Genomic DNA, 26,177 nt, shown 5'->3' with positions numbered 1-26,177 from the left:
AGCATTTTGCGTGTGTTGTTCTGGATTTCTAGCGCCTGCAGAATCTCAGGTTTACACTTTAACAGATGCACCATTTTGCATAGCATTGCCCAATTATACAGCACTGAAATTGGTTTGCGCATACATGCAAACCAAGCTGCCTACATGAGCTCGCCCTATTTGCCCGAGTTTGACCCAGATCCACTAAACTTTTCCTTCCATCCCACTGTCATAAATCTGTTGAATAGTCCCTATTAAGCTCAACGTGACCTCACAATCTGCCTCACTATGTTATTGTCTGCCAAGACTGCACTTTCCAAGTAACATGATATTCCCCTTCTCTTCTGCAGCATGGTGCTAGAGGATCTTTTACAGCCAACCAAGAGGACACCAGTTCAACATTTTGCCCAAAACAAGCAAATCTGATTACGCCTTCAGTATTTTGATAGGATATAATCTCTAAGATTTTGGTGTGGGTCTTGAACCCACAACCTTTTGACTAACAAGGAAATATACAGCACACTTTTTAAAAAAATGATTTTTAAGGGTGCATTAGGATTGTGGCAGTTAACATGACTTTTTACATTGCCAAACATTATCTGCAGGGAGTTTGTATGTACACCACGAGGGTTTCCTCTGGGCGATCCCATTTCTTCCAAAATTCTGTATAGGCTAGGATTGGTCATGTTATGTTAGCACCTCAAACGTGGCGGCAGTTGTGGGCTCCCCGCCCCCCAGCACATCCTCAGACTGTGTTGGTCTTTGACAAAAACAACCATTTTACTCATGTTTTGATGTGCATGTGACAAAACTATTCTTCTCTTAAAAATAGGAATGGTATTTGCACAATTTTGTTTTAAATGATAAATGCTCACATCGTATCTCAACCTTTACATTTTATCACTTATCAGAAATCTAAAAAACAAATAGGACTATCATAAAGCACATGATAAGAGTAGGCAGCAGTGATAACCACCACTGGTAGCCCTTACATTTGTGTTTTCCAGATCTTGCATGCACTGCAGCAACATGCGTTTGATGACTTCAAGGTAATGTTGTTGCTGGTTTCCAAAGATGCCAGGGAAATTCCTATAATAAATAACATCTTATTAAATGTTTTAGAGTTAACTCATAAGCCATTTTGCATTTGATTAATGAAGACACAAGATACTGCAAATTCTGGAACTTGGAGCAAGAAAGTGAGCAGTTGGTGGAACTCAAGCATCTATGGAGGGAAACAGACAGTTGACGTCTCATCAGGACTGTACAGGCAGCTTTTTTTTGACTAAAGTGAACATCATACAGACCGACTTCCGCTGTCACCACTTTTGATATTTAACTAACTCTTCCTTCTACCCATTTTGGCCTTCCAATTTTGTCCTCTTTCTCTTGTACAGCATTCATTTAAAACTCAAGCTCGCACCAAAACTAACCCAAAACATTAACTTTGCTTCTTTCCTTCGAGATACTGCCCAAGCTACTGTGCATTCCCTCTCTTATTCAAGGCAGAGGGGAAGTGAACTACACTGAGACGATATGATATCTTTCCACTATGCTGTGCATTGTAAATACACCAGTGTAGGTAGCAAACCACAGGCTGAGGTCAGAAAAATTGTCTAATGACAAATTGAACCAAAATGACATCTGACAAAACTAGAGCAATCGTGCAAGCTTATGGCATAAAGATTTGAGGATATTTCACTCTTCCACTTGTGGTTCCTTTTAATTCATTCCTGATCCCAGGGAACGCATCAAAAGCAGTACACAGCACAAGACTCACTGGTCAAGATCAAATTTCAGTAGGTCAATGCTGGAAAACAGTTCAGGTCAAATTGATTACATTTAGATTCCCACAGTGAGACTCTAGAGAAGGCCTTCATATTTAAAGATAGAAAAAGGAATATGTAAATAACATTAAGTAAAATAGTAAAGATGGATTTCACAATTTTAAAATTCCTGCCAATAATTTCTTTCCCTTCACAGCTTTCTACTCACTACAAATTAGCAAGACAAATAGAACCACTTTAGTTTATAGGTCCTCTGTTGACAATTTGCAGATCTGAAAACCAAACACAAAAAAAAACTCTTCAAAAAGGTGGTAGGAGCAAATATGTTACCCAAGAGTGATATAATTTAGGTGCCTGAGACAATTATTGGAGTTAATAAAACGGATAAAAAGATATTTGGTAGTGAAAAACCAGAATATGAAAGCAATTTTTAAAATGTTAAGGGCAATTATTCACAGAGGACTGTAAAAATCTGGAATGGAGTCTCCTTACTGCAAATGCTCCCCATCCTTTCCAACTATTGCTAGGAAGCAGTTTCAAGTGTTTAAAACTGGATTGGTAGATTTTGGTTACGTCAGAGTATTGAGAACCATAGAAACAGTGGGAAGAAAGTTAAGATCAGCCACAAGTTAACCAAATGACAGAACAGACTCAATAGATTAAATGGCCTACTTATATTCCTGTACAAATGTTTATCAACTGGCTCAGGGAAACTACACCTGACTGCTTCAAAACAGTCAGTTCAGATTGCAACACCAACTTGTATCTGGTTTCATCACAGCTAAAACTAAAAACAAAGAAATAAATTGTCAACTAAGCAATTATGATTATGAACTGAAGCAGTGCTATATTTGCTGAAGCCAAACCTACATTAATTGGACAGTTTTGCAAATAAGTGCAATGATCCGATATGGCAGGAAGTATACAAGCCGAGAGGTTTCCACAATGCTTTACTGCACAGGTGACCTGGTTCAATCCCCACCACTGTCTGTAAGGAGTTTCCTCCCACAGTCCAAAGACATACCACTTGGCAGATCAAATGGTCATTGTAAGTTGTTACTAGGAATAAATCAGGGAATTGCTGGGTGGCATGGCTCAAAGGGTCTATTCCTCCCTTTATCTCAATAAATAAAAAGCACACCAAGGTGCTCTGGGACACAACAGCACTTTGACCCAAAGCATTATCCATGTATTTGCAGAGTTTCAACCCAAATCGGCGACTGCCCACCTTACCAGGATGATACCTGACCCTGCTGGGTCCCTCCAACTTGTCTTTTGCTCCAGATAACAGCACTGGAATTGGTGTCTCCATTAACCTTTGCTTTAGTTCAAGTTCTTTTCACACCTGTTGAGCATCGTCCGCACTGTTTTCAGTTATAACATCACCATCGAGTCCTTAGGCTCATTCCACCATTCCATTAAAACATGCCCAACGGCAACTCAACACCAATCACCTGCTCATACTTATTCCTTCATATCACACACAAACTATTTTAAAAGGATGCTGGAATTCCAAAACTAAAAAGACAGAAAATACTGGAAACATTCCGCAACACAGCCAGCTTCAATAGTGCTGAAAAAAATGTTTCAAGTCACAGATGATAGCCCATTGATTTCCATTTTGAACATTTTAATAAGCGTTTTCGATTTACCACTACCGTTGTAACTGCACTTGTATGTGTCACAAACAATAATAATCAAATAAAAAGCTTGGTTGAGGAGGTTATTATTTTGAAGAGAAGCATCAACTCTTCTCTGCAAGGCCAACTAACAGCTGCTTCAGTTGTACCTGCACCTTTATATAACACATCCAAGTTGCTGTAGTACCTTCCTTTTGACGTCTCCCATTGAGGCGATCAGTCATGGTGGGATGGTTGCAGGCTCCAATATTGTCCATTCTGGTGCACCCCATAGTGCTTCACAACTAACAGCATTTGGGAAATGCAGAGGGACAGAATCCCCCACTTCCACAAGGATGGGAGCAACAGGGAAGGAAGGTGGGGGGGGGCAGAAGCCATAATAAGATGTGGGGAGGAGTACAAGCTTTTAGTAGGTGATAGGTGAAGGTGGGTGAGAAAGAGAGGGAGATGAAGTAGGAAGCTGGAAGGTGATAGATTCAAGAGGCGAGGGCTAAAGGAGAAATCTAACAGGAAAGGACAGTGGACCTTGGAAGAAAGGGAAGGAGGAAGGAAACCAGAGGAACAGATGAATAGGGGAGAGAAAGGATGAGAGGGTAAACAGAATGGGGAATGGAGAAAGAGAAAGGGGAGGGGAAGTAATTACTGGACATTGTAGAAAACAATTTTCACGCCATCAGCTTGGAGGCTACCCAAACAGAATGAGCTGCTGCTCTTCATATTGGAGTTCGGTCTCATTACGGATGAGATGAGGCCAATGGACAAACATGCCAGAATAGGAATGAGAAGTTGAACTGAAATGGTGGCCACTGGTAGATCCTGCCTTCTGTGGCAGACAGAGTGAAAGGGCTGACAAAGCATTCAGCACCTGTAAAACCTTGTGTTATTGATTAGATAATCTGTTTAAGCAATACCGGTGAAGAAGTCACAGTAATCAGAACCATGGGATGAATTCTTCTTCTTTTTGAAAACACATTGTGCTGGAAGGCCTCTGAGCAGCACTCTGTGACAAAATGTCACAATTTGTAGAATTGCTGCCTCAGCACCAGGGAACCAGGCTCAATTCTGGTGTCCAGAGCAGTCTATGTGACACTTCTCCTTGTGAAACCTCAGTGCTCCTGCGTCCAGTGAGAGGTGATGGATGAACTGAAGAACTAAAAGGGTTAACAATAAATCAAGTCAAATCAGTAGATGTCATAGGCAGGGAAGGGATTATGATATGGTAAATGTGACTGGGAGTCAGTAACTCACTGTAGGTAATTCCATAATAAAATTGGATCGTATTTTATTGCAGTAGCATCTCTGTACCCTACACAAAAGCTTAAAATGGCAATTCACTAAAAGGAACTTACCAGAAAATATGTAGGGCAGCTTCACGCAGAGCCACGTTTTGGGAGCTGACAGATTCAAAGAGAAATTTCAAGATTTCTGGCCATTGGTTGTTGCCATCATCATCTGGATATGAACAAGCAATATCTTGAGCTTGTAACAAACCAAGTTTATGCAGACTAGTCCCTCACTTCTGTTCAGATGCCCAGCTTGCGGCATCTGCATTTAAAGATTAAGTTATTACATTGGAACTCTGGCACAGAATAAGGTCTAACAATACCATTTTATTTTGTCATACGTGCTCCATAGCAGTTGTTTCTGTCACTCCTAACAACCTTCTGGATTGTATTACTGTTCCTTTCATTTATCTAACCTCTCTGAAAATACATCTACACATTCTACTGTATGGTAAAGAGGTTTCTTGGAAATTCCTTATCAAATTTATTAATAATTCTTTATACTTATGATCTGAAGTTTGTCTTGATTTTATGCAGAAACACCTGCTCAACACAAAAGAAATTCTATCAAAGTCAACAGAGAGATGCAGATTTACAACAGGCAATCACAGCTTTGATACTGTTCAAAGGATCTGCAATGAATTGAAATACGATTACTATTGCTTCTGGTATTTCATCCCTTGCTAACATTAAGCTGCACAGTAACCTAATCCACACTAAGCCCATGTTGCCATCTTCTGATAGCATGTTAACAATTCTGAAGTTTTTTTTATCATGGGGTTTAATCTTTTAATAATACTGTTTACCTTTTAACAATTGCTAAATGAGGTAGGGTAAAGCACAATTCCCATGTCCAAACCTGGTCTCAGCTCTGAATGCCTAGGTGAATATATTGCACTGAACAGTTCAAAAATGCATGAGATTTGGAAACAAAGATTTTACAGAACAGAACTACTGAAACTAATTGGCCTGTGCTTTTCCTTATCCTTCATACAAACAATAAAGAGCAGGGTCAATTACAAGTAAACACTGAAAAGATGGAGAAATTTCTAAAAACGTGTAGGAAGCTTGATAGGGCTAAAGTAGAGAAGATGTTTCCAGTCATGAGTGATGAAATCTAGGAACAAGTGATAATTTTTAAGATTTCAAAAGGAAGAACTTTACCCAGAGAGGCAAGAAATGGGCTCTTGGTACAATATGGAGTGATTGAGCCAAATAGTGCAACTACTATTCCATTTTAAAATATTTCAGATAAAATTTGCCTTTATAATTTCTCCGCTCTTCGCAAAATAGCAGATAGTGAAGTTTCAATAAAATGCTGCAAGGAGAATAGAATCACTAATATCAATGGGACCATCTACTCCCCACGTTACGCACAGCAGTAGTTAGCACAACACTTTACAGCGCAGGTAACTCCGGTTCAAATCCTGCCACTGCCTGTAAGGAGTTTGTAATTTCTCCCTGTGGGTTGCCAAAGGCGTACCACTCAGTAATTGTCCCCCGATTAGGTTAAGATTAAATTAGTTGGTTGCTGGGTAGCGCGGCTTGAAGGGCCTATTCACACTGTACCTCAATAAAATAAATTTTGACAGCTCCAGTTGATTCACCTTCCACTTCCCTTGTAAACACTCTGTTTCAGGTGATAAGTACCCTTGGTGTAAATATGTTCTTATATCCATCCTGAATTGTTTGCCCCTTTAAGCCAACATGCTCATTCCTTGACCTGGCAAGAAACACTGAAGATCATTGCTTAAATTAAGATATTACAAGTTACTAACCAATCAGATTCCTAGAGAGCTCTGCTGCAATGTCACATGTCTTCTTCCTGATGTTAGAAGATCCTTCCACCTGGATACCGAGAAGCAGCTCATGTTTGACAGCATTTTGTACCTCAGGGGTTAAATTTGGGAATATTTCTTCAAAAGAAGCAGATAGCATTCGCCGCATTAAAACAGCGGCCATTTGTCTCACCTGAAAGACAAAATTCCATTGATAAGGGCCTTTAAAAGAAGAGGTTGGGAGATAATTTAGACGTTTCAAATGATAAACTAGAGTGCTCTTTGGTCAACTTATCCCATTTGCATTGATTTTAATGGATAGTCCTGAAAATATCCATTTTCACACTTACTGTACACAATTCTCTTCTGAGCACTGTAGCTATCACCAAGCCTTCAGCTATTGTATTGTAGAGCACAGCCTGTTGCATTGTCACTGCCCATTGGTGCTTTTGCTGATAACTTTAAGGCCATTTCCTCTAAGTGCCAGTTTCCACATTATAACACTCTTAAACCATGACAGTTTACAACGATGCAGGGCCTTAATAACATTCAACGGTTCCCCAAATATACTGTAAGTGACTGCATGCCCAAAATGACAATATTAAATTCTACAAGGAGAGTCATGATGTGCAAAAATGTGCACTGCAATACTATTTCTAACATCCAGAAAGACAAACCTCAACATTACACAGCATTCATGTCCCTCCAACAAATCCATATTAAATCTAGTACAATAACAGATCAAATCCAAAGAGCTTTTGCAGGTATATTAAGAGCAAAAGGATTGTAAGGGATAAAATTGGTCCTCTTGAAGATCAGTGGTTGGCTATGTGCGGAACCAAAGAAAATGGGGGAGATCTTAATTAGGTTTTTTGCATCTGTATTTACTAAGGAAACTGGCATGAAGTCTATGGAATTGAGGGAATCAAGTAGAGAGATTATGGAAACTGTACAGATTGAAAGGGAGGAGGTGCTTGCTGTCTTGAGGAAAATTAAAGTGGATAAATCCCCGGGACCTGACAGAGTGTTCCCTTGGACCTTGAAGGAGACACTAGTGTTGAAATTGCGGGGGCCCTGGCAGAAATATTTAAAATGTCGTTGTATACGGGTGAGGTGCCGGGGGATTGGAGAGCGGCTCATGTTGTTCCGTTGTTTAAAAAAAGGATCGAAAAGTAATCCGGGAAATTATAGGCCGGTAAGTTTAAAGTCGGTAGTAGATAAGTTATTGGAGGGAGTACTAAGAGACAGAATCTACAAGCATTTGGACAGACAGGGACTTATTAGGGAGAGTCAACATGGCTTTGTGCATGGTCGGTCATGTTTGACCAATCTATTGGAGTTTTTCGAGGAGGCAGTGGATATTGTCTACATGGATTTCAGCAAGGCCTTTGACAAGATCCCACATGAGAGGTTAGTTAAGAAAATTCAGTCGCTAGGTATATATGGAGAGGTGGTAAATTGGATTAGACATTGGCTCAATGGAAGAAGCCAAAGAGTGGTAGTAGAGAATTGCTTCTCTGAATGGAGGCCTGTGACTAGTGGTGTGCCACAGGGATCAGTGCTGGGTCCATTGTCATTTGTCATCTATATCAATGATCTGGATGATAATGTGGTAAATTGGATCAGCAAATTTGCTGATGATACAAAGATTGGAGGTGTAGTACAAAGCTTGTTGAGGGACTTGGACCAGCTGGAAAAATGGGCTGAAAAATGGCAGTTGGAGTTTAATACAGACAAGTGTGAGGTATTGCACGCTGGAAGGACAAACCAAGGTAGAACATACAGGGTTAATGGTAAGGCACTGAGGAGTGCAGTAGAACAGAGGGATCTGGGAATACAGATACAAAATTCCCTAAAAGTAGATAGGGTCGTAAAGAGAGCTTTTGGTACATTGGCCTTTATTAATCAAAGTATTGAGTATAAGAGCTGGAATGTATAAGGCATTGGTGAGGCTGAATCTGGAGTATTGTGTTCAGTTTTGGTCACCAAATTACAGAAAGAGTGCAGAGAAGGTTTACAAGGATGTTGCCAGGACTTGAGAAACTCAGTTACAGAGAAAGGTTGAATAGGTTAAGACTTTATTCCCTGGAGCATAGAAGAATGAGGGAAGATTTGATAGAGGTATATAAAATTATGATGGGTATAGATAGAGTGAATGCAAGCAGGCTTTTTCCACTGAGGCAAAGGGAGAAAAAAACCAGAGGACATTGGTTAAGGGTGAGGGGGGAAAAGTTTAAAGGGAACATTAGGGGGGGGGGCTTCTTCACACAGAGAGTGGTGGGAGTATGGAATGAGCTGCCAGATGAGGTGGTAAATGCGGGCTCTTTATTAACATTTAAGAATAAATTGGACAGATACATGGATGGGAGGTGTATGGAGGGATACGGTCCGTGTGCAGGTCAGTGGGACTAGGCAGAAAATGGTTCAGCACTGCCAAGAAGGGCCAAAAGGCCTGTTTCTGTGCTGTAGTTTCTATGGTTTCTATTTATCCGGAAAGTGGATTGTAAAATGAAGAAACAATTTTAGCCTAAACAGATATAGGCTCTTCAGCCCACAACACATGCCAACCCCGTCTAACTACACTAATCCCATTTCCTGTCACCTTAAACCTATGTCCTCTTATTTTTGATACCCCCACTGTGGGGAAAAGATTCTGACCATCTACGTTTCAGGTCACTTCTTGGGCTCCTTTACTCCGAGGAAAACAAGCCCAGCTTCGGGTATGAGCAAAATTAGACATTTGGTCACAATGAACTGCAAGTCAAAATAGTCTCATTCATTTATTTCTGGATAAGCACGATGAAACACGAGATACAAGTTTTTAAACACTCACCCAGCACAAAAATTAGCCTTCCTATTATTCAATCAACAAACTGAAGGAAAAGTAAAGATTGATAATTACCTCCTCTGCAGCTGCTGAATTCCTGAGAGCTTGCAGAAGGAACGTGATCTTCGATTGTCCAGGGATATTTTCATAAGTTTCCTGAATAACAGAGAAGAGGATTGAAAATCTAAAGTTCCCAGTGCAAACACCAATAAAATGAGTCTCAAACACTGCAGGATCTCAGATTAAGCAACAATTTTTGGCCCAAATAAGCTTGAAATTTTAACTTAACTAACTTTGGAAATTTGGAACTTTGACACATTGACAAGACACCCTGTCACAAGTATTAGTGTATCTTCTTGATCATTATTAATGTACTAATTTCAGCAACCATATGTGACCTCTAAATCTGGGGGAAGCAATCCTTTAACTGCTCTTCCACCTCATCAGTAACTTTGCCTCACGTACAGGGGTATCTACATTACTGCCTATGGACGATACGCTGTTACAAAGGTTTAAACTTTTAAAGCTCAACATCATGAGCAAATATAGAGGAGGAAACAAAGGAAGTCCAGCATTTAGCCCCATTCCTGTGCCAACAATCTGACCAACTATCAGGCTCACTATCAGGTGGTTTAACATCACCATCATTCATGCTGCATCTGCTTCAATTAGGTAGAATTATAATCCTAACAAAAAGATTGATACCTACAAAACAAGACAAACTGTGCAAGATTGTTGTTAATTGGCTGAATTGTCATGGACTTTATATATAAAAAAAACAGCCATAAATGAGCGTCCCCACAAAATCAGAGTCTTCCCTAACCAGAAGCCCTGGATGAACAATGAGACCCACAATCAGCTGAGGGCCAGATCAAAGGCATTCAAGTCTGGCAACTAAGAAAGATACAAGAGGTCCAGGTACAATCTCCAGAAAGCCATCTCACATGCAAAGTGGCAATTCTGGACTAAATCTGAATCAATGAAGGATGCTTAACAGCTGCGGCAATACCATCACCTCTTACAAAGTGAAACCAAGTGACATAGGTGACAACAGGGTTTTGCTTCCAGATGAGTTCAAAGCCTTCTATTCTTGCTTTGATCATCAAAACATGGAAGAACCATCACGAACACCCACAGCCTCAATGTTTCTGTAACTTCAGTCTGAGGTCAACATGAGAGCATCCTGCAGGAGGATGAACTCACAGAAAACATCTGGCCTAGATGGCATCCCTGGCTGAGTATTAAATACTTGTGCTGATAAACGGACTGGAGTGTTCACTGAGACCTTTAACCCCTCACTTTGGCAGTTTGAGGTACCCAACTGCTTCACGCAGACTTCAATTATAACAGTAACAATTATATCAACTCAATAACTATGACTAGCACTTAGATCCAGTGATGAAGTGTTTTGAGAAACTGGTGATGAAACATATCAACTCCTGTCTGAGAAGTGACTTGGATCCACTTCAATTTGCCTACTGGCACAACGAGTTCACAGCAGATGTCATCTCTCTGATTCTTCACTCAACCTCGGACAGCAAAAATGCACACATCAGGATGCTCTTTATTGACTACAGCTCGGCATTCAATACTACCATACACTCTAAACTAATCAATAAACTTCATGACCTTTACCTCAATAGCTCCTCATGCAAATGGATCCTCTATTTCCTCACTTGCAGACCCCAGTCAGTTCGGATTGGCAAAAACATCTCCACAATCTCCTTCAGTACAGGTAGACCACAAGGCTGTGTGCTTAGCCCCCTGCTCTATTCACTTTATACTTATGACTGTGTGGCTAAGCACAGTGCCAATGACATATTTAAGATTGCTGATGACACGAATTTAAGGTGGTGACGAATTAGTGTACAGGACAGCGATTGACTATCTGGCTGAATAGTGCCTCAGCAATAACCTCTCACTCAATGTCAGCAAGGAGCTAACTACTGACTTCAGGAGGTTCGTGAGCCAGTCCTCATCAGGGAATTAGAGGTGGAGAGGGTCAGCAACTTAAATTCCTTGTGCCAAGACTTCAGAGGACTCGTCCTTGGCCCAACACGCAAGTGCAATTACAAAGAAAGTACAGCAGCACGTTTACTTCCTAAGGAGTTTGTAAAGTTTCAGCATGACATCCAAAACTTAAGACAAACTTCTATAGAGGGTATAGTGACTGGCTGTATCACAGCCTATTATGGAAAAACTAATGCCCTTGAACAGAAAATCCTACGAAAAGTAGTGGATACAGCCCAGTCCCTCACGGGTAAAGCCCTCTCCACCAATGAGCACATTTACACTGTACGTTGTCACAGAAAAGCAGCATCCATCATCAAGGACCCTCACCATCCAGCTCATGCTCTCTTCTCACTACTGGAAGGCACAGAAACCTCTGCATTCACACCACCAGGTTCAGGATCAGTTATTACCCCTCAACCATCAGACTCCTGAACCAAAGGGGATAACTTCACTCTCCCCAATCTCTGAATTGTTTCCATAACCTATAGACTCGCTTTCAAGGACTCTTCACCTCATGTTCTTGATATTTATTACTTATCATCATTTATTTACTTACTCTCTTTTTGTAGTTGCAGTTTGTTATCTTTTGCACACTGGTTGTCCGCCTTATTAAGATACAGTGTTTCATCTTCTATTGTGGTTATTGGATTTATTGAGTATGCTCACAAGAAAATGAATCGCAGGGTTGTATACGGTGTATATGTAAATTAATAAATTTACTTTGAACTTTCAATACATCTTTCTAATGAACCCAATTCCTAGATAATGTATTCACCTGATAAACTATGTGGATTTCTATAAAAGTCTCCATGAAGCACTTTGTTTTAAATACTTTCCTTGCTTCATGAAATGCAAAAGGATATTGAATCAAACATGGAAGTTAGCACATGAATGTACTTTGGAAATCAAAAATAAAAACATTGAGCAGATTAGGCTCTACCAGAAACAATTCACCGGGAAGTAAGTGTGTTGCTCCTAACTAGTAATTTACTGCATTTGGTCTAAACTGTCAACTATGCTGAGCTCTAAGAGTCAAGCTTGCTTGAAAGTTAATGGATATTATCCAAATTCAGGTGAGTTTACACATGCTCACGTTTGAAGTGAAAATACTTAATGAAATGTTGGCCTATACTTCATGGCAGCTGGCATATAAAGGGCTGCAAGTTGAATTAGTTACATGAAGCGCTGAGCAAGCCTCAGGAGCACTGCATCACTGCCTTGAAGGATTCTGGAGAACAATACCAGGATTAAAAAGGGTCGAGCTATGAGAGGGGTGCATAGAGTAGGCTTGCATTCTTCAAAATAGAACAGATTAAAAAGGTGATCTATTTGAAAGTGATTAAGGTGATTAAAGGATTTCATAGAGAGACTGCCCCTAGTAAGAGTCCAGAAATTGCCATAAACTTTACAATTAAATCTAGGACATGATGTAATACAAGGAAGTACTTCTTCACATAAAAGGTAGGGAAATCTCTGAAATCATACCACTAACAATGCACAGAAGTGATTAGGAAGGCTAATAGAATGTTGGGCTCTATAATGTGCTCGTGAGGCCACACCTTGAATACTTTGTATATTTTTGGTCTCCACATTTTGAGGGATGTGAAAGCACTGGACAAAGAAGGGCGATTAGACTCATTCCAGGTCTGCAGGTTATGAGCTATGAAGATTGAAACAATTAAGTCTTTTTAGCCTAATTAGATGTAGAATGAGAGGAGACATGCTAGAAGTGTTCAAAATCATTAAGGGTAAAAGCTGGATGCCAGCCACTACTTCAGAACTAATCCATCAACAAGGACATGGGGCCATAGGTGGAAACTGGTTAAAGGGAGATTTCAGTCTAACATCAGGAAGCATTTCTTTTCACAGCGAGATGAGAACACATGGAACAAACTACCTAGTTGTGTAGTTGAAAGTATCACCTTAGACTTTCAAATCCAAACTCAATGGTTATTTTAACACACTACGTGAATAGAAATTTAGCAAGCTTTGTTGGGCCGAATGGCCTGTACTTCACAAAACTTTCTAATGCTGTAATGTTCTGTCAACTCAAGAGCTGAAGATGTAGAATCAATTAAAAGTCAAAAGATTATAGCATCAAGACAAGTAAGCTAGGATTCAGAACAAAATGCTAGAAGCATTCAGGTCAGGCTTAACCTGCACAGTATTTCCAGTATTTTCTAATTTTTGTTTTAGAGTCCTAATGGCAGTTTGTTTTTAAACTTTTCAAACAGCTTTGGTGCATCTTGACTGCAATCTGATTAAATGATGAAAACTGCTAGGGAATAAAGATTACATTCATCTCTAAACCATCAGTGCAAACAAATATTTGACATTTAGAGGGAGATAATCAGGACAGGACAGGAAAAATACACAACAAGTAACAAAATTACAAGACTTGAAATGCCAGTATAGGTTTCCCAATGGAATACCCAATCATCCCATCCAAGGCAGTGCACAATCATTCCTGACCATAAAAACTTCACTGCTTAAAAGATTATTCCTTAAAATGATGTCTTTTCACACTCCTTTCTGAAAATTGCAAAATATCACACTGATCAAGTAACACTGAACTCTAGTAGCTGCAATGTGGGATACACTTCCATACACAACAACTGGTTAATCTGCAGATGTTTTCCCAATCCTGGCTGAGGGACAAAAAAAATTAACATGGACATTGGAGCAATACCCTGCTTCTTCAAAATAATTCCATGAACCTTTATGGGATACCCCAATGGTGGCACAGTAGTCAGCAACGTTGCCTCTATCTCCAAATATCCAGGTTCAATCCTAACCTTGGCTGCTGTCTCGGTAAATTTACATGTTCTTCATACAAGTTTTATCCCAGTATTAATTTCCTCCCATGTCCTACATGCTCGCTCTTGGCTGTACGTTATCATTGCTGTAGAAAAGTTGCAAAATGATCAAAGGGCAGTTGATACAGATAAGAGAAAATAGCAGAATAAAGAGGGAAAATGGGACTGACCACGGGTTTATTGCACTGAACTGGCTGAATGGCTCCCTTCTGTGTTCAACTAGAAGCGCAAAGGAGGCCCTCAATTTAGTGTCTAATTCAGTCTCAGTACTTCACCTTTGGAGGTGCCTTCTTTCAAATTAGATATGAAATTGAGGCTCACAGCAGCATTAAGAACAGAAGTAGCAAAAGACTTTGCTTTTCATACCCACCCTGCATTTCACTGATCATGCATGATCTACCTCAGTACCATTTTCCTGCACGAACCCCATCGTCTTCATTTCCCTTAACCTCCAAAATCCACTGAATATCCTGCAACTGAGTCTTCAATGCCCCCACCCCCCACCAACACAGAGAATTTCAAAGATCAATAACCTTGTGGCTGAGGAAAGTTCTCTTTCAGTCCTGAAAGGCCAATCCCTTATTTTGTGACTGTGACCTGACTCTACACACACTTTAGGCATGGGAAAACACATTCATGTCCTCCGACAAACCAATTATTTTGTAAATTGGTGACTCTACAGTGGCTGCATTACCATGGTATGGAGGTGCCAACGCACAGGATCAGAAAAGCTGTAGACTCAGTCAGCTCCATCACGGGCACGAACCAAGACATCATTAAAAGGCAGTGCCTCAAGAAGGTGGCATCCATCACTGGGACCTGGCCTCTTCTCATTACTGCAATCGTGGAGTCTGAAGACCCAGCCCAATGTTTTAGTAACAACTTCTTCCCCTTTGCCATCTGAACAGTCTATGAACCCATGGACACTTTCTCACTAATTTACCCTTTTGGTACTATTTAATTCTTGTTGTACCATAGTAGTTTTTGAAGCATTACACTATTCTGCTGCCACAAAACAAGAACTATCACAATGCAAGTCAGTGTGGATAAGCTTGATTCCACATTCTAAATTTATGATAAACCCCACCCAAGAAATCAATCTGATGAACCTACATTACATTCCCCCTACTACAAGTACATTCTCCCTGAAGTAGGGCCAGCCTCCCTGTACACAGAATCTTGAGTGTAGTTTCACCAGGGTTTAAGCAATTCCAGTAAGAGGCATTTACTCAAAACCATTGGCAATAAAGAACATACTGTTTTGCCTTTCCAATTACTGTATTTGCTGCACCCTTGCAAAAAAGGAATTTGATCCTTTTGAATACTCAACATCTTTCAATCTCATTTAAAAATTCTCCATCTTTGGTTGGCCTAAAAGTGTGAGCTCACATCTTTAGATTATATTCCATATGCCACATCCATTCCTTGTTAACCCACACTGCCATTCAGCAATGTCAGCAGCAAAACTGGATATATTACACTTTAACCCCTCATCCAAATCATTAGTATAGAATTCAACAAACATCAATCCCTGCAACATCCCACAAGTTTGCCTGGGTTTCTTGTGCTTAAGTCATTGGAGTAAAACTTGCGTCTACAACTTTCTTATTCAGTACCATCAACCAAACAACAAGAGTGAAAGGGCACATGGCTGACGGGCTTAGTGACCAATAACTTTACAAAAAAAAAGCCCAGAAACAAAGTCTTTAAAGATTTTTGCAACCGATCATAGACCAGAAAGCTCCAGATTAATTAACACCCAGCTGAATTTATCTCAACTGCAACAGGAGTGAAGGAACTTTAACATGATGCCATAAATAAACGACTGCTGAAGTTAGTTACAGCCAGAGTGGAAATGGCTGGGTAGCTCCCCTGTAAATCAAGTTTGACAACCACAGCACAACATGACTGAGATTGATTTTATGTATGTTGTATACACCACCATCTTCTACTCTTGGAGGGATGACCCCTCTTTTATTGAGAATATGTTTAGTGCATTTTCTTTTTCCTGTTCAGGAAGTGGTTTGAGTAATTTGATTACATTTACTAGAAGTTATATAGCCCAAGCAATTTCCTACCCACTGGCTACAAAGAGCTCTAAGCAACCTGAAAATAAAAGCTGAATCCTGAGTACCATTGCAATAACTATTCAGAAGCTCAGTTAACTATCTGTTGAGGACAGGTTCACAAATTGATGCAGGCCACTTCAGGGATGACAGTGCGGTTAGAACCAGAATCAGGTTTGACATCATTCTGAAATGTTGTTTTGTGGCAGCAGTATATTGCAATACATAATAATTAAAAAGTAATAAAATGCAGCAAGTACATATTTAAAAAAATGAATATGTAATGCAAAAAGAGGAAAAAATAGTGAGAAAGTGTTCATGGGTTCATTGCCCATTCAGCAATGTGATGCTGTCCATGAAACATTGAGTCGCTCCTCAGGCTCCTGTACCGCCTCCTTTATGGTAGCAATGAGAAGAGTGCATACCTGGGTGTTGGGGGTCCTTAATGATGGATACTGCCTTTTTAGGCATCACCTTTTGAAGGTGTCCTCGATGCTGGGGAGGCTAGCGCCCTTGATGGAGCTGGCTGTTTACAACTTTATGCAGCTTTTCCCAATCCTGTGCAGCGGATCCTTCATAACGGACAGTGACACAACAACCAGTTATAATGCTCTCCATGGTACATCTATAGAAATTTGCAAAGGTCATTGGTGACATAACAAGTTTTCTCAAGCTCCTAATGAAGTATAGCCATTGCACGCCTGCTTTGTAGATGCATCAATATGTTGGACCCAGGACAGATCTTCAGAGATGTTGATACCCAGGAACTTGAAACTGCGCACCCTTTCCACTTCTGATCCCTCGATGAGGACTGGTGCGTGTTCCCGCGACCTGCCGTTCCTAATGTCCACAATCAATTCCTTGGTCCTACTAACGTTGAGTGAAAGGTTGTTGTTGTGATACCACCCAACCAGCTGATCTTGCTCCTACATGCCTCGTCACCAACTGAAATTTGTCAACAATAGTTATGTCGTTTGCAAACTTATACGTGGCATTTGACTGCGTCTAGCCACAGTCATGGGTGTAGAGAGTAGAACAGTGGGCTAAGCACACATACTTGAGTTGCACCAGTGTTGAACGTCAGTGAGGAAGAGATGTTATTTCTGATCTGCAGACTGTGGTCTCCTAGTGAGGGAGTCAAGGACCCACTTGCAGCGGGAGGTACAGGGGTACAGCTTTAAAGCTTGTTGATTAGAACTGAGGGTATGATTGTGCTGAACGTTGAGCTGTAATGAATAAATAGCAGCCTGAACTAGGTATTACTATTGCTCAGGTGATCCCAGGCTGAGTAGAGAGCCAGTGAGATTGCATCTGCTGTAGATCTATTGTGGCAATAGGCAAATTACAGTGAGAGCACGTCCTTGCTTAAGCAGGAGTTGATTCTTTCCATGACAACCTCTCAAAGCACTTCATCACATTAGATGAGAGTGCAACTGGGCGACAGTCATTGAGGCAGCTCACCCTGCTCTTCTTGGGCACTGGTATGACTGTCGTCCTTTTGAAGGATATAGGGGCAAGAATAAAACAACTGGGCAGAGAGGAACTAGCAGTTCAAGTTTGAGCGTTAAAAGATTGTTCTTTCTAATGAAGTGCAGAAAGACAACGAGAGGTACAGCGTGAAAACAGGCCCTTCAGCCCATACATTTACGCTCATCTCATTTTACTCTCCGCACATTCCCAACCAATTCACCCCCCCCCCCCAAATCAGACCACTCATCTAGACCTGCGGCAATTTACTACGCCCATCTAATCTACCAAACCACATCTCTAGAATGTGCAAGGAAACAAGAGCACTAGGAGGAAACTTATGTGGTCAAAGGGAGAACACGCAAACTCCACACATTTCTGATGCAGAAAGCTAGATACACCAATGGAGTTTAGCCCAGCCAATTGAGAGTTACAGTTGGGAAGATCAAATGTAAAGAGACAGCAGTTTGTTAAAGGCCAAGACCCTTAACAGTGGCAACGTGCAGAACGATCTTAGGGTCCAAGCTCCAGAAAATAGCTAAACAGGTTGATAGGGTGGTAAGGACGCATATAGCATGATTACCTTTACCAGTCGAGGAAATGAGTCTAAGAGTTTGTAAGTAAAACTCTAAAGCTGCATCTGGAGTAATGTATTCAGTTCTGGTCACCCATTATGGGATGTTGAGGCTTTGGGGAGGGTGCAGAAGTTTACCAGTGTGCTGTCTGGATTAGAGCAGTGGTCCCCAACCACCAGACCACAAAGCATGTGCTACCGGTCCGCGAGGAAACGGTATGAGTCAGCTGCACCTTTCCTCATTCCTTGTCACGCACTGTTGAACTTGAACATAAAGTTGCCAACTGTCCCGTATTTGCCGGGACATCCCGTATATTGGGCTAAATTGGTTTGTCCCATACAGGACCGCCCTTGTCCTGTATTTCCCCCGCTAAGGTACAGCATCCCTATGAAACCATTCATGCTGAAATGGCATAAAGCGAAGAAGCAATTACCATTAATTTATAGGGGAAAGGTTTTTGAGTGTTCCCAGACTCAAAAAAATAACCTACCAAATAACACATAAAACCGAAAATAACACTAACACATAGTAAAAGCAGGAATAATTTGATAAATACACAGCCTATATAAAGAAGAAATAATGTACGTACAGTATAGTCGGGAAGATTAAGCCAAAACCAATTTGTGGGGGAAAAAAATCGGCACATACATGCATGCGTACACAGGTGCCCGCACAAGGCTTCGTGGTCATGGCAGTCCATCCTGGGGTAAACACAAGTGTCCCGGGATTTGACTGCTACTTTTGTCCCTTATTTGGGAGTGAGAAAGCTGGCAACCCTAACTGTAAAAGACATGTTGAGGTGAGTTTAACCCTACACAAACAACCCCCCCCTCCCCCAGTCGGCCGGTCCGCAAGAATATTGTCAATATTAAACCTGTCCGCGGTGCAAAAAAAGGTTGGGGACCCCTGGATTCAAGGACAGATGCCATAAGTGATCGGACAAATTTGGGTCATTTCCTCTGGAGCGGCTGAGGGTAGACCTGATAGAGGTTTATAAGATGAGGCGCAAAGATAATGCAGACAGTCAGTATTTTTCCCCAGGGTTAAAATATCTAATAGCAGAGGGTATGCACTTAAAGTGGGGGGGGGGGATAATTTCAAAGGAGACATGCAGGACAAGTTTATCTTTAAACAGAGTGCTGAGTACATGAAATGCGCTGCTAGGGATGGTAGAGGCAAAGTGATGCAAGAGCGCAACAGGCTCTTGGACAGGCCCATTAATGCATAGGAAATAGAAAGAAGTTGCAAGTCTCGCATTTCATTACTAATTTAACTAGTTTGGCACAAGTAGGTGGGTCAAAGGGGCCTATCTGTTTTATGTTCTATGTTCCACCCAAAATTACTTAAAATGTAGTTTTATTATTCCAACAACAGCCATCATCACAGATTAACTATCTAAGGATTAATATTGCTTCTTTTCAGAGCCCATTGCATTGTCTGGTGTTCACTGCTGTGAGCACCAGAATATAAACCATAATAGGATATTTCTAAACAGAAGTATAAAAAATCTTCACTGCCAGAATTGCAAAATTCAGATTTCATTAGCTCATCTACTTGGAGTTATCATAACCAATTGTCTTTTAAGAATGAATGTGCTGATTATCAGAAGTGTTACAACCAATAACGGGCTGACTAGCTTTGATGACAAATCAAGACTCAGCAGTAGTTCAGCCTGACTAGACACATGAAGCTGACTGAATCCATAATGGATTCTCCACCAGGCTTAAGAATAGAAACTCACGCATTTTTAAGAATGAATGCACAAACTAAATCACAAAGGGCTCTTGCACATGACACAAAAGCCTGCTTGGAACCAAGCCCAGTGCCCCGCATGGAATGAGGCCCATACCATAATGCAGGCCACACTAATGGAATGCTGCATTGTTGGAGATGACAGCTTTCAAATGAAACATTAGACTGATAATTCATTTATTTCTCTTCATTGGGTATTAAAAGATACCATTCTAAAACATCCAACTTAAAGCTTTGCCCCTCAACTTATTTCAGCAGTACCATACAAATGGAAATTTGCTTAAATAGCAGGCAAATGTTTAAAAAGTACAAAAAGTGATGTGAAATACTTTGATATGAAAGGTACAGTGCATTATCATTACCTTCCTGCTTTAAAACATGCCATTTATATTCATTACCAAATCTAGCACTCACTAATTTCCCAACCTTTCACCTAGTGAAAACCCAACCTTCTTGAATGGCTACAGTTGACATAATGAAAACAATTGCACATTGTTGTTAAGCACAGCATTCTAACCTTGTGACTTCAAGGTGATAACAAGCCATAGACCTGCTGCGCATCCTTGCGGGCAGTGGAGAACGAAGATTTGGTATGTGACAACTGAACTACCTCAACCAGTTGCTGTAATGCATTCATTGGATTCTGCATATCCTAAGTGTGGCACAGTAGCTGTTGGGCAAATTGGGCAATGGGTAGAATGATGATGAAATTCAATGCTTTAACCTGCAGTGTTGTTAATCTTGTAGCTGCAGCCATACAGCAGCATATATTTCATGCTCAGTGCAAGAAATATCTGCAAAACATCTCAAGGAATTTTAGGAAAACAAAAATAGATACCACATCACCGGAGGCATTAGACAGATTTCCCAAAGCTTTGTTAGAGATGCATCTTGGCAGCCATGAATGGGGAAATAAACAGTGATTTTGTAAGGAAAGTAAAGGCCACACCTGAAGACCTTGGCTGAAAAAGATGGATACTGGTGGAACATTTCAGAGGTGCTCAGGATGGTTGAATTAATGTGTACAGTGACCTTGGAGAGCTTTATGACCCAAGGAGATTCTAGAAACTAGGGTGAGATATGGAGGGATTTGAAAAAAGACTGAGTTGTTTAATAGGGCAAGTTTAATCAGCAAAACATATACAGCAATGAGCAGAGGCGGTGGATGAACTCAACTTGGATGCTAACCAGTATTCAAGCTTCCCAAGGCTGGAAATATAATCAGCAGTCAGGGGTGTGTAAAATCATTGAGGAAAAGAAACGGAAGTGTCGAGGGTCCGGGCATGGGACTAGAACCTACCACCTTTGCCTCAGATGACAGCACTATCTAAGAATAGCTGGAAGCTTTGCTCCAAAACCCATGTTACTTAAACGGCACGATAAATCGAACCTTTAGTCTATTGTGAACTTAATATGTTGTGGGACTCAAGTTAACAATGTTTATGTCATGAGGAAATTGCTAAACTGATGCTCTGGACCTAGTCAAGATGTATTCTGTCTGCTCCCCTGCTGAAGATAGTCATGGCATTAGAAACTTATCCTGGACAACTTGAGATATTACAACTACATAGAAATGCAGTCTCTTAACACTGAATTACCATTTTAATATCTCTAAAAGAATATTCTACACATCAGCCAAATACAACATCTGCTGCCTCCAGTGAATCAAAGCATTAGTACTTTATCTTAAAATCAAATAGTGGCACTGAGCACTGAAGCAAATTAGTCTTGGTTAAAAGTTTAAGTTCCACCTGCTGGTTTAATAGACCACCTTAACAATTACACAGCCTGAAGCAGTTTAAACTATTAAAGAATGCTGAAATTAAACATGGATGAAAGAAAAAGAGGGTGATGTGGGAGAAGGGTTAGATTGATTTTAGAGTAGATTAAAAGGTCAGCACAATGTTGTGGGCTGTATTGTTCTGTTCTGTTTTCATTTTAAAAATGTCTGACAAAGGTCACTAAATTGAGATTTTACTTCCTCCAGACGCCCCCGACGTGAAAACTTCCATTTTCTTTTCTTATTGCATTCACACAGCATATTACACAATATGACAATAGTTTACGGTCAATGAAAAGCAACGCACACTGCAAGATTCCACAAGTAGTGCCTAGGAAATGACAAGTCACTAAAAATGTCATCCACTATACAAATATTGACAACACACATGAAACAACTTGTTCTTTAAAATAAGGCCATGGAATCTTTTGACAAACGATCAGCCTTGATCCAACATCTGAACTATGACAACAGCTATGACGTATTACTCCCTTTGTCGATTCTGCCTGCTCCAATCTATTGTGCGACTTGACCAACTCAGAAGCACGGGCTCCCACTTGTCTACCCAATCCAATCCTTACATCAATCACAATTAGGGATCCAACGATGTATCATTAAGACACTGCTCCGTATCCTTGTCAAGTAGAGTGAATTCAGAAAAAAAACACACGCATGATTCAAACTACTTCCTATTTAGAACCAAGTCATGCTTCCCAATCAATTTTCTCACACTGCTTCCTGAAGACATCAGCAGATTGTTCTGTGATTTAATAGATATCATTTGCCCATGCTCTAACTCAATCATTTCAAGATATATGCCGTACTCAGCACAATTCACTGGCACCCACACAGCCTGCCATATTGCACCGGTCATCCTTCTCCATGAGTATGTCTGATCCTGCACCTCAGATAATTTTCTCTCTAAGCCTCTCATTTTAATGTACATCTGTCAATACATGAAACTGAGCAATACAGCACTCTGCAGCAAAGATACTGAATGACATTTCACAGTCCATGAGGCTCAGGCTAGACTGCCATTTGAGAAAGCTCACTGCCAACTGCCAAGACCTTTGGCAATCCGTGTTATGAATTCTAATTCCAAGTTCAACCCTCCATTCAGCACAAAACCAGAAACACATTTCCTTTATTTTAAAAACATCTCGGGTGACAGGGTGGAGATACAAGGTGCTCCTTCCATCCACTAGCCTGCATGGCTAGCACCTACTTTGCCCCCGATCAGGGTCATGTGAAGCCGTGGGAGCAGCAGGTGCACATCACAAATACTGGTATGTGACCACCAACAATCTCTGAAGAGTATCAATAATGGGTGGAGTCACCCATCTTGTAAAGACACTGCCCAGATGGCGGCAATGACAGACGACTTCTGCAGAAAAATTTGCCAAGAACAATCATGGTCATGGAAAGACCATGATCACCTACATCATAACAAACAAGTCTTACCACCAGACTTTAGAAATAACAATGCAGGGAAAGAGATAGTTGGCATTGAGTTGACTTGTACAAGACCCTTCATCTGCACTGGAAATTTCAACCACATCTGTTCTTCAAAACAATACTACCCACTCTTCATAAGCATTATTTCATATACAGATAATGTAATATATCCATGAACTTGCTTAGAATTAAATTACATCACGACCACTAAAACCTCAATAACAACAGATATACCTACTACTTATGAGTGACAGATTTCTATCTCAAATAAATATACCTTTAGGAAACAATGCAAAAAGAACCTACTTCTCCCACATAACTTATAGTTACAAATAATGGAGCATTATGTTTTGACTTTAAAGTTTAGATCAATTCCTTTACTGTCCAAGTTAAACAAAATTAAACCAGAACAACAGGTTTTACAGTGAGGAATAACATACTAGAGAGCAAACGTAACAGATTTAAAAATGCCACTGTTAAAAAAAAATCCTGCTTTAACTGGTAACTAAGTCTACCTGTGCCAGGTTTCCAACTCTGCAGCCAACAATGATTTAACCCACCATGCCTGCACTAGTATTTGGCAAGAGTTGTCTCATTCTCCCTATGCATATAACTAATTACCCCTTTAAAGTCACTCCTAAAGTTTGTACAAGATTTAAACTGGTCATTTAACTTAAAAAATGTATATTAAACCATACTACATGTTTATCAAACTCACGCTCGCAAAATCATTCTAGAAGAATGAGGTGTGGCTTAAAATTAAAGTTATTTTAAAGACGGGTGGCGAAGAACAATAACTAATTCCTGCTGAGACAAGAGATTGTGCAGTGCTGGAAACCTGGAGCAATACACAAAACGTTGGAGGAACTCAGCAGGGCAGATAAGGAAACGTTGCCTTCCCTCGATAGATGCTGCCTGACCTGCTGAATCTCTCCAACATTTTATGAGCGTGAGGCTTGCCTAATTCCTGCTCTGCGCTTGGAACTTTCACCAGTTCCCATCTTTCTTTCAGGCAACCGATTGCAAATCTTTGCATCTTTTAAATATTTTCACAATCTGGATTTGCTATGAATTTTAAGGTGTCAATAGAAAAAAGCTGTTCCAGCGATTTAAAAATAACCTCATTTTTAAGACAGTGAAGCGACTGAACAACCCAAGGACCGAACCCCAGATTGACTACAGCTGGAGGTATTTATATGAACCACCCCTCACCCACCCTCTGAAGCAGTGCAAGCAGCTGGAACTCAATGTAACGCCAAATCTGGCCCACGTGGGGAGGCCGGGGCCTCTCCTTCCTCACTGGGGAGGAAGAGCCCCAGTACCTCCCGAGGCCATGGGTAGGCCCCTCCAGGGGAGGGGGACATCACTGAAGCAGGGCAGGGACCACCCCTTCCACCGAGCTGGCTTACCTCGGCCTGTTTCCTGACGGCGTTGTCAGGGCTGAGGAGGTTGCTAAGCAAGAGGTAAAACTGCTGTTGCTCCGCCATTGAGCCGAGTGAGAGAGGGAGGGAGGGCCGGCTCAGCTGAACTTTGACACGAGGAACGCTGTAGCCCTGCGGCCAATAGCGAGTGGTCCCGGTGACGCCGACGTTCCCTGGGCGTCACCACGCACGGTAGGGCGGGAAGATCCTGTTGTCGGGCGACGGCGGCGCCACCCAGGCTCAGTGAGTGTTTTTCCCGGGGAAGAACGCAAAGCCGCGCAGTGGGCGGGGAGGGGAAAATGTGGGAAATGACTGTGCATTCGGTGAGTGTGACGCTCCGCCGCCGTTACCATGGAGACGCATTCTAGCGGCCGTTCAGGTGGTGGAGGCCGGATGTTCGTTTGGAAGTGCATGCGCAGTAGCAAGCCAGACCCCCTCCTTGAGGTGCTAGCGGTGACGCCAGACGCGGTGAGCTCTGATTGGTCGAGACGCAGCGCGCCAAAATGACATTGCGCCCATTCAGTACAAAACAAAGTAACTCCAGTGCAGTGATGTCATCGTAGTAACCGAAGCTTCCCTGGTGCCAAAGAATGCGGGAGATGGGTCTCTGCGGAATTAGGTTCCGGCCATCTGCAGGCGTTTTTCAGAATTCCAGTTTGGTGACACGCACATCCTGCATGACAAAGTTTTGTCCTAGAAGGATGCGTATCAGAACGCTCTCAAAAATCTAGGGGTATTCGCGGGACAAACACAAACTGCTTCTGGAAGATCACGAATGTGCTGAAAGGCCTATACAGAGTGGACGCGGAAAGGACGCTTACATTAGTAGGAGAACCCAGGATCCGCGTGCCTGTCCTCAAAGTAAAGATAACGTCCGTTTAGAAATGAGATGAGATGGAATTTCTTCTTCCAGAGGGTGATGGAGCTGTGGAGGTTAAATCATTGGGTGTATTTAAGACAGAGATTCACAAACGAGAAGCACTGCAGATGCTGGAAATCAAAGTAACGCACACAAAATGCTGGAGGAACTCAGCAAGCTAGGCAGCATCTATGGAAAAGAGGAGACAGTCAACGTTTCGCGCCAGGACCCTTCATTAGGACTCCAGCATTTTGTGTGTATTACTTAGACAGTGATTGATGAGTTTTCTTGTTTGGTATGGCGGTTAAGGGTTTATAGAAAGAAGGCAGGAAAATTGGGTTTTGAAAAAAAAAACATAATTGAATAGCAGAGCAAATTTGATAGGCCAAATAGACTTATTCTGTCCTTATGTCCTGCCTGAAATTAATCGGCCTCCCATTGGAAGCAAATTGTCACATTACTGGCTGAGGGGTGCATCAAAGCTTTGTGTGCTGTGGGGAGGGACCACAGTCTAGAGTCATACCACCCCTGAACACTAAGGAAGTAGAACATAGAAAACCTACAGCACAATTCAGGCCCTTCGGCCCACAATACTGTACCAAACATGCCCTTACTTTAGAAATTACCCAGGGTTACCCATGGCCCTCTATTTTTCTAAGCTCCACGTATCTATCCAGGA

At 41.3% G+C, this 26,177-nt stretch overlaps 1 protein-coding gene across 1 annotated transcript in view; it reads right to left on the bottom strand.

Annotated features, from left to right (window-relative positions):
* Window positions 1-24,744, bottom strand: part of kpnb3 (karyopherin (importin) beta 3) — a 78,093-nt gene extending 53,349 nt beyond the window's left edge. The window contains exons 1-5 of the mRNA XM_072258821.1: window positions 24,628-24,744; window positions 9,370-9,450; window positions 6,468-6,660; window positions 4,756-4,858; window positions 972-1,068 (exon numbers count right to left, since the gene is read on the bottom strand). Of these exons, the coding sequence (XP_072114922.1) occupies window positions 972-1,068; window positions 4,756-4,858; window positions 6,468-6,660; window positions 9,370-9,450; window positions 24,628-24,705 (552 nt within the window). The 5' untranslated portion in view covers window positions 24,706-24,744. The remainder of the gene's footprint in view (window positions 1-971; window positions 1,069-4,755; window positions 4,859-6,467; window positions 6,661-9,369; window positions 9,451-24,627) is intronic.
* Window positions 24,745-26,177: the final 1,433 nt, after the last annotated feature.

The sequence above is a fragment of the Mobula birostris genome, chromosome 5 (assembly GCF_030028105.1).
Source record: "Mobula birostris isolate sMobBir1 chromosome 5, sMobBir1.hap1, whole genome shotgun sequence".
In the NCBI taxonomy this organism is placed as follows: domain Eukaryota; kingdom Metazoa; phylum Chordata; class Chondrichthyes; order Myliobatiformes; family Myliobatidae; genus Mobula; species Mobula birostris.
The sequence above is the reverse complement of the archived record's forward strand: the minus strand, read 5'-3'. Positions and strand labels throughout refer to the sequence as shown.